Source organism: Prunus persica, chromosome G1, assembly GCF_000346465.2.
Source record: "Prunus persica cultivar Lovell chromosome G1, Prunus_persica_NCBIv2, whole genome shotgun sequence".
Taxonomy (NCBI): domain Eukaryota; kingdom Viridiplantae; phylum Streptophyta; class Magnoliopsida; order Rosales; family Rosaceae; genus Prunus; species Prunus persica.
Window position 1 is genome coordinate 41,464,478 of NC_034009.1, and position 9,211 is coordinate 41,473,688.

General features: G+C 36.2%; 2 protein-coding genes across 5 annotated transcripts; one reads left to right on the forward strand and one right to left on the reverse strand.

Annotated features, from left to right (window-relative positions):
* LOC18790218 (prolyl-tRNA synthetase associated domain-containing protein 1) lies at positions 2,426-6,690 on the forward strand. Of its 2 annotated transcripts, none has more exons than XM_020555638.1 (12): positions 2,426-2,643; positions 3,272-3,331; positions 3,432-3,485; positions 3,616-3,676; positions 3,839-3,915; positions 4,122-4,171; positions 4,568-4,650; positions 5,272-5,342; positions 5,419-5,575; positions 5,887-6,029; positions 6,107-6,205; positions 6,291-6,410. In XM_020555638.1, exons 1-12 carry the CDS (start codon positions 2,605-2,607, stop codon positions 6,357-6,359), a joined length of 963 nt encoding a protein of 320 aa, XP_020411227.1. In that variant the 5' UTR covers positions 2,426-2,604; the 3' UTR covers positions 6,360-6,410. The 2 variants fall into 2 exon arrangements, with proteins under 2 accessions (XP_020411227.1, XP_007227477.1); XM_007227415.2 differs by lacking the exon at positions 6,291-6,410 and adding an exon at positions 6,422-6,690 and having other exon boundaries at positions 2,440-2,643.
* On the reverse strand, positions 6,782-8,713 carry LOC18793818 (E3 ubiquitin-protein ligase RING1). 3 transcript variants are annotated; one of them, XR_002269881.1, is made up of 4 exons: positions 8,233-8,713; positions 7,408-8,088; positions 7,012-7,134; positions 6,782-6,871 (listed from the first exon to the last, which is right to left on the reverse strand). XR_002269881.1 is itself a non-coding variant. In XM_007224305.2 (3 exons), the coding sequence occupies exons 1-3, from the start codon at positions 8,600-8,602 to the stop codon at positions 7,100-7,102; spliced, it is 1,086 nt and encodes a 361-aa protein (XP_007224367.2). In that variant the 5' UTR covers positions 8,603-8,713; the 3' UTR covers positions 6,850-7,099. The 3 variants fall into 3 exon arrangements, 1 of the variants encoding a protein (XP_007224367.2); XR_002269882.1 differs by having other exon boundaries at positions 6,823-6,868; XM_007224305.2 differs by having other exon boundaries at positions 6,850-7,134.

Genomic DNA, 9,211 nt, shown 5'->3' on the forward strand with positions numbered 1-9,211 from the left:
CTTTGATTCAAAGAATAAGTCAAACTACATGTGAAATGTGGTAACCCATAATATCTGAGTCATAGCTTATTATGCCCAAGTTTCAATTGGAGAATCATAATGATCATTTAAAACTGCCTTCCAATTTTGTTCTCACACAATCTAACATGTTAATATTACCGTACTACTATTGAGTAAGTGAATTTATGTTTGAAATTATATTCGGGAGTTAACAATATGAAAACATAACAAATCGAGAAAAACTTGTATGAAACTTTTTTTTTATATGATAATATCGACCGACTGAACATTCGTTTGAATAATAGCTGTAACACGTCATCTTTTAACCAGAATTTTTTAGCACTTACTCGGATAACTTTACAAAAGTTATTCTCAAAAAAGGAAGTGTCTAATCGAAACAGAATGAATCGACAAATTTGACACTTTGTGAGCAAAAGTTGAATCTGGTCAAGTGTTTGGAGGTAGTGGTTCAACCCAAGATTGCACATGATCTGTCCAAAAGAGCAGTGGGTGAGTGAGAGAGAGAGATCACAGCATGGGGTCCCATCCTCATTTGTTTCCCTCTACACTGTATTTGGTCTCTTCACAAACTTCTCAATGGGCCATAACCATTTTGGAAATATGTGTTTTTTTTTTGCTATAACTTCTGAATATTATTAGAAATTATAATATGGGCATTTTTGGGCCTTCAAAAATTAAATTCAGCACATTGGGTTACTGCATTGTTTTGTACCCATTTATATAAAAATTTGAGGCACATGATCAGCCCTAAATGACAATTCTCTAGAACTACATTTCACGGCACAACATGTGATCTCATCTCATGGTTTCAAACAAAAAAACAAAAAAAAAAAGTTTTGTTGTTTTGGGTTATATGAGCTAATGACACTTTAGACCAAAACAATTAAAAACTAATGACACAAAATTTGGGTGTTGAATGTTGATCAATAAGTTTGTCGTTTTTGTCCTTTGTTTATATTTTCGTTCTAATTGATTCCATTTTATATAATTTGAGATTTGTTTTGGTTGATCCTTCATTGGCTCTGAAAATCTTAACCTAATTAATGATCATTGAGGGAGATGCCCTTTGTTTTTCTTAATTAGAATAATTAATTATGATGTTGCTCAATATGTAGCCTCATGGGGGTTAGATCCAACATTGGCATGACTTCAATGATTTAGGGTTGGCCTCATTAGGACAAAACCAAATGAAGCTTGATAATTGATTGATTAATTCCAGCGTTTGTCTCTTTCTTTTCTATTTTTTGGTTTTGGAGAATCAATCCCAGGATTTGTTTAAGCCACAAATATACAAGACATTATACAGATTTTGCAATTCCAGAAACACATACAAATTTTTTTAACGGCTCTAAACTTGGACCGATAGATGTGGCATTTCATTACCAATTTTTTCTTATACAAGGCTTACAAGCGATATTGGTAAATGAGGAATTCGAACACATAATCTTAAGTGCAAGAATAACTGCTCTTAATCACTTGAACTATAAATCTCTTGCGCATTTAATTACTGGAGTTCTATGCTTAGCTAAACTCAATGCCTACATGGCTTACTCTTACAGCTCATTTGATATATTTGACGCGTTGAAAATGATGTTTAGCTTTTCACCCCTAAGCCCAGCTCATTAACGCGTTCTGTTGAAGGTCTCTTTGCATCCAAAACAACACATTGATTATTAATAATCTGAGGGATTGAGTGTAAAGAAATTAAGCAAGTAATAACAAGTGAGAAATAATATTTTATTAATTATTTACTTACAATGATCTAACAAATAGTTTGTAGCTCAAGTAGTTAAGAGCAGTTGTCCCTGAATTTGAAGTCATGTGTTTGAATCCTCAATTCTCCAATATTGCTTGAATCTAAGAGCATCTCCAACTGATATGTCAAAAGTGTCACATAGACATTTAACGGTTAGAAATAACATCTCACATCACTCTAACCGAATTGTCAAAGCTGATGCGGAATGAAGGCTGGAGGTTCAGCTATTACTTTTGACATTCCAAAAGCAAGATGTCAAATGAATATTTTATTATTTTTTAAAGATAGTTGATTGTTACTTCCATTTATTTTTTTTATTTTTTTATTTTTTTCTTATTTATCTTAAATAATTTGACTGTTACAATAATTATTTATTTGACATATCGGGTGGAGTGTAAAACTGTGTAAATGATAAATTGCCACATCAATCATTAAATTTAAATTTGGTATTTTGTATTTGACGTCTTCCGTCTCCCTTGAAGATGCTCTAATGAGATGAACAAGCTCTAGCTCCAAGGCCCACACACTTTGACGCCTTTGTTAAGCAAACAAAACCATAACTCAGAATTTGTATTGGGCTTGCGCACCCTCCTCATTGTAGCCTATTGGGGGTCTAAATTCTCATCAAATTCCAACCCAGGAACCCATTTGATTAATCTTGACAACCCGAGTCCGAGTTAAGAGCACCAATTACTTTCTCCGTTTTTCGAATAAGAAAAAGAGAAGAAGCCTTCACGCACAGAATCTGGTCCTGCGCCTCATCGCCGTCTTCTATTTGCAAAGTCTTTCTGGTTTGCCTTTGGCTCTGCAAAACCGGTGAAGCAATTATGGGTCTTTCCAAGGAACAGTTGCTTGCTCGTTTAAAGGTTCTACCTTCTCTCTCTCTCTCTCTCTGGGTGTTTCATTTTGGTGTACTTCTCTGTATATTGGACTATGCCATTGAATTTGATCTGGAATTCTTTGCTTTGCGTCAGAGTTCAATATTGGAGGTGAACTAGAATAATCACAGTCGTTGATGGGCGTCTTTGATTCTTTACAATTTATGTGATAAGCCATATATTGAGTGTTAACCAAAGGAACCCAGATGAAGTTTGTGAAGAATAGTGAAAGTTATTACAATCCCATATTTTTGCTAAGCACTCTTCCATGCCTTGTTTAGCTGTGATGATAACAATTTCATAGCTTGCAATAGTTTCTATTTACTTTGGTTGCTTCAAGGTCTTTGAGTTTCAGAGTATATCAAATCATAAGATATAATCATCTGGTAACAATGTGATACTTAGTGTAGCAACTATTTGGGCTTATATATATTGGAGTTGCATTTGGTTCATCTTGTGAATGAAAATCTAAAGTAGTGAATTTCTGAAACTACAGAGAAAATTGTTTTCTGATACTAGAATGTGCTTGCATTGTCGCGTATGGCTATGTTTTTAAACTTGAACTGCTGCATCTCTTTAATTTCCTGGAACTAACTTATACTGTTGGTTTTGTTAGGAGCTTCAAATTGGTTTTTCCCAGTATGAACATCCTGTTGTTTTGACAGTTGAGGCCCAGGTAAAAGAAGATAAAAGAAAAGGGAAAAAAAATTTATCTTCCATCTTTTTGTATCAATTGTTTTATGTATTCTGAGGCAAGCATATGATTTTTCCATCAGGCGAAATATGTTGGACATCTGGGAGGTGGACTGAGTAAAAATTTATTCTTGAAGGTATCGTATTCTAATACTTTGGGAAACAGCATTTGCATTGCATAATAGTAAATTTTGCAGTTTTTGTTATCTTCCATTCTCCACTGTGTGGAACAGCACCTACAGTTTTTTGTTTCTTAATTAAATGCAGGACAAGAAGAACAGGTTCTATATTGTTTCCGCTTTGGCAGATACCAAAGTAGATCTGAAAGGTATGCACGTTTCCTGATTCTGATCATTGTGTTATGTATCAGCATTTTGAATGTCACAAACTAGTGGTTCTGAGCTATCATATAAATGATTTTTTACTTATGCACCATTTGGAGTGTGCCTGAACATCTCTAAGCTTTATTTACAACTTGAAAGCTGAGCAGTTCTATCTATAAGGCTTGGTTTGGGAAAAGGTGGTTTGAGAATGGCTCCTGAAGAAGCACTCGGAGAATTACTTCAGGTTGGCATATGCTAATCTTCAATTTAATAAGATTAAAAATGATATTGATTCTTTGATTTCTAAGATCTTCTGGCATGTCAGCTTATGCTTTCGAATTTATTGGCTATATTTCATATGTATATTTAAAAAAACAAAAAGAGATATGCTATTACGAAAAATGTCATGTAATATGTAATTTCCTTTCCTATTCTGTTTCTTATTGCAAGGTCCCACTGGGTTGTGTTACTCCGTTTTCGCTGGTGAATGAATCTGCACGGTATACATTACTCTTTCATTTAATTAAGATATTAAAATTATATATGGTTCTCTTCTTGATATTTCATTCACGCATTATCATTTGTTACTCTTGGCCTTGAACTTATAAAGCTTGTGAAATGATTTGAATCAGTTACTTCTTACCATTTGATTGATGTTGTTTTGCCTATGTAATTTTACATTAATCAACAATTGACTGAATAAAAGTCGTAATTCTGACCATTTTGATTTTGTGGGAAAATGTTCCATGACCAGCATTACCATTTTAGGTGGTGGGAATAACTTTCTTTCCAGCGGAGTTAATGTTATTTAGCCTTTGCATGTTGATACTTTACTCCTTTTTTTCATATCTTTTTCTTTTGTTGACTTCTGTCTTCTTTTCTTTTTTTTGGTGAAGGCATGTCTCTCTGTTGTTGGATCAAAAATTTAAAAGTCAGGAACATTGCTTCTTCCACCCATTGTCGAATGACACATCAATCTGTAAGTGATAAAGGTTTTTGATGAGCGAAAATGATATATTTGTCTTCTCTTCTTTCGTATATTCTGATGAACTTTCATGTTGTTTACTAATTTAGTTGTTTGTTCTTCACTTTATAAACCTCATATCTATTATGCATATGGTCTTACCTTGGATGTCTTTTATAGATTGAGCATGATGTTCCAAGTCAATTGCAGGAAATTAGCTGGATGAGTAGTTATTTGGGATAGGTTAAGAATAGTCTAGGCAAGGAACACACTTTCAATTGTAAAGTTTCTCCTGATCTTATTGTTTTAATTAGTGTGGTTGAATTCCTGTGTTAGAGAAACATTCCATTTTTGTTAACTTATGCTTTTCATCCTTGATTAGAATTTACACTGTATTACTATGTTGTGTGTCAGGATTTTCATTTTTTACTCCAAAAAAAAAAAATTTATATTGTTTGTGAAGACTTTCTGATTCTCGTATAATTTGTTGAATTTTTAATTTTTAATCATGTCATCCACATCTTTAAAAGAAAAAAGAAAGTGTGATTTTTCAGAAACTGCACTCAGTATGAGTATTTTATGTTATTGTTCTTAATAAGTTTATCCCTGATTCATGACAAAATTTTCTGTTTCCAGCACTTAGCACCCATGATCTCGATAAGTTCCTTAAATCAATTGGGAGAGACCCCTCATATGTTGACTTGGAGGTAATTAGAATTAAGCTTGTCAGTAATGTTTAAGGAACACTAGATCATTTCCTCAAACATTATTCGGCTCATGCAGGCTAACCCTTCAGTTGGGAAAGATCAACCGCCAGATCTTGCTTCTCTTGTTCCATCTGGTTCCACAGTGTTGCCTGATCCTCCAGAAGCAGCAGCTTCCTCAAAAGATTCCATCGAAAATCCAGTTTCGGTCAGTAACAAGTCAACGACAAGTACAGGTATATCAAGAAAAAGTGCAATTCATTGTAGATATGTAGAAATAGAATGAGAATTGATTCTAGATTAACTTCTCCTCAGCAAGGCTGGCCCGGATGAATTATACTTGTCAATATTGTTCTATTCTATTGATTCTTTATGATAAAACTGACATTGTGTTATTTTATTTATACATTTAAGCTGCTTATTTAAATTACTAAGATTTTTTTAAAAAAATATTAGCATTTTCTTATTAAGGGATTCTGGGTATAGATAGATTGTTTTTCCTTTTTGTTATTCATGTTAACCAGTAAAATATTCTTTCGTGCTGCAGCAAATGCTACTAAGCCATCCACTAATGCAAAAAATACTAAGGACAAACCAGTCAATGGTGTTCATGTATCAAAGTCCGTAACAGATGTTGGAAAGTTGGTTGAGGATTTACTGGATAAAACATCTGCATTACTGCTTTCAGAGGTTAGAACAATACTATGGTTCTCTTGAGTTTCAACTTTTGCATTACTTTGTTAGGCTCATGAAATCAGGTCATGCAGACCACTGAGGAGACTATTAAGAAACATGGAGCACAGCTGGGAGCTGCGATATCAAATAGTATCAGAAGCCATCTTCGTGCAGAGTTGGAGAGCACCATTGTATGTATTTTGCTTTGATGGTTGAATGCTCTATTCTGAAGCATTTATTGCCTATTAATTGAAAGCTCTTACTGTGTAATGGCAGTTTATAGAGCACATGGATTACATGTTGAGGCATGGCTGTTTACTGTCATTGGTGCATGCCCAATTCTGAAGTTTTTGAAAGAATTGTTCCAATCCATGATCACGAGATCTTTTTTTTTTTTTTTTTGGCAGATGACGTTCAAAAACTCAGCATATACTGAAGGGTTTCATGCTGGTGTGCACCATCATGCAAAGCGTACATATTGATGATTGTTTTAGAGTTCAGCGTCAAACTGTTCCAATGTTCCTTCCAGATTTCAATCAATTTTATGATCTGATATACTAAATATTCTGTACAACATTCGATGGAATAGGTATAACCATCTTAACTGTCTGGGATGCTTCATTTTCAAAATTATTTATGTTTTTTTCAATTACAAATCAGCGTATTTGGAGGATTAGAACATGAATCTATGTATCTCAGTTGTTTATGTACATCTAATTACTTACATAGTTAAGACATTCACAACAATATCAGACAAATAGTCAGAGCTTTAGATACAGGGTAATTAGGTGAAAAGTTTAAGGTTATTGCTGCAGTGCTGAGTGTCAGTTACGACGTGAAGGACCAGTCTGCTCCTGCTGAATAAGTTATTATAGGTTAAACATGGGGCCAGTTTGATTTTTAAGCAAGTTTTGGGAAGCCCTTGCTTCTGCTGTATGTGATAATTCCAATATTCTGAAACGTAAATGTGTGCTGGTGGTTATATTGTTCTGCTCACCTGAGGGATAGAGGTGAGCGCCTAAGAGCCTCCAAAATTATTGGAACATGAATCTCTGATGTAATGTTGTCCAGATCCACTTGGGGGTTTAGAGGATAGTGCAAGAACGCCACCATGGCTCAGCTGCAACAAAACTAGAATTCAGCATGAAGAATGAATATATGCAAAGCTTCCGTAAAGAATGAATTATGGCCACCTTTATCATTAAATTGAAGGCATTCTGGACTCGAAGAAATGAGAGTTGCAAATTGCAATAGCTTTATTATTTTTTTGGTGGTAACAGGTACAGATACTTTAAACTAACAATATAGAAATCAAGCACATCACAATCATGTATGAAACTCAGTAGTTTGATTATGTTTTGTTAGAATAGCTTTGGGGGAATTCAACACTAACCAACTCTAGAAGCAGAAGTAGCAGCACTATGTTGCTCATTATCCCCCTGTGGTTGAATTCTTCTATACCTTGCTCGAAATGGCCACAGAGACCTCAGCCTACTCCAACTCAAGCACCTCTGACTCCTCCTCTCATTATTCGAACCCTCCGACTCCTCCGACCCGTCGCCACAAACCGGAATCCCGACCCGGCAAACTGGGCAAGAGTTGTGCAGCCTCAGCCATGGAACAATGCAGTCGCTGTGGTATATGTGATTGCATGGCAACTCCCTCGCCTCTGCGCCAACTTTAAACTCCTCCATGCAAACTGGGCAACAAGGGTCGTTGCTCAAATGGGTCTCTGTGATTTTCACTGTTGGTAATGCGTTGATGTCTGTTTCCGGTACTGGAGGCGGGCCGGGCCTGTCGTTTTGGGTCAGCTCTTCGATTAGTCCTTGGAGACCCGACCCAAAAAAGTAGTTTCCAAGTTCGACTCCACGTGGCACTGGTAGTATTGGATTTTCTTGTGAGCTGGGAATGGGGCCCAGCGAACTAGGAGGATCCTCGATGGGACGGACTATAATCCAAGTCCTAGGACGATTTCGAGCACGGGGTTCGGGTTCTGGGTCCCAATTCTCTCTACCATCAAAGCTAGGGTTGCGTCGCCTGCGCCTATTTGTCCTCGACTCTTGAGTTTCTGCTTCTGTTTAAAATAAAATAATTAAATTGTAGTCAAACATATTTAAACAAACTCATGAAACAATTCTCAATTTATTTTGTGGAACGCACGTTTTCATAGTAGGTGCATGATCACCATTGAATTTGTTCATATTCAAACTTTACGTACCCATGCCTCTTCCCTCTTGACCAAGTTGGCGTCGCCAAAACCAGGGACGTTCTCTTGCGTCTGCTTCTGGGTCATCCAATCCATGGTTGAAAGCACCCATAGGAGGGTCGAACATGAGAGAAAGTACTTCCAGCAAACGAGCTTCTGGGGAAGGATCGAAGTCGGTGTAGTCTAGGAGATCTCTAGGCCTGATTGACATGTCAAACTCCGAGAGGAACTGTCCAAAACAACGAGGGCAGACTATCTCTGATGGGTTGGTGGTGGAGGTGATCCTCACCGTTCGATTGCATTGGTAGCACCAGTAGAGCTGGTAGGTTGTGCTGCCATTGTTGATGTCAATGTCTCTTTCGCGAGGTGGGCTCAGAGACATGTTTGATTGGGAGAGGTTGGAGATTGAAAAGTATTAGATGGTTCTGTTCAGATAGGGTTTTATTTGGAACTATCAAATGGGAAATTGAAGATGAATGAGTAGAAGTGAAAACAAAGAATGGCTTTTAGGGTACACAAAGCAATCCTCTTTGTTTTCTTTCTTTCTCTGCATTCTGATGCATCAAGTTTGCTTCTTTATGGGTTTGTATATAGGGTTCAGACTTTCGTTGTAACAAAGAAAGGGATGAGTGAGATATTGGTTATCAATTCAATATCATGCATGCAAAATGACGCAAATGAGGTTTCCTAGTGTGAGAGAGGGGGGATTCTTATAAATAAAATAAAAACAATCAAATTGGATTGAAGGGAATTTGGATATTCTTAAGCTTTGGGACTCTTGTTTTATGTTTTAAGTCCCTTCTGTTATATTATGGGGCCTAGCCTCCTAGGAGTAAAATTATTCGAGTCCTAATCTTTCCGATGTTTACTAACACATACTCTAATTCCTGACTTCACTACATTTATTAATACGTAAGAAACAAAAATTTACGGTTGGGATACAACGTGGGAATGTTTGCATGATTTCGATTCTCCAAGGGATACAACTTAC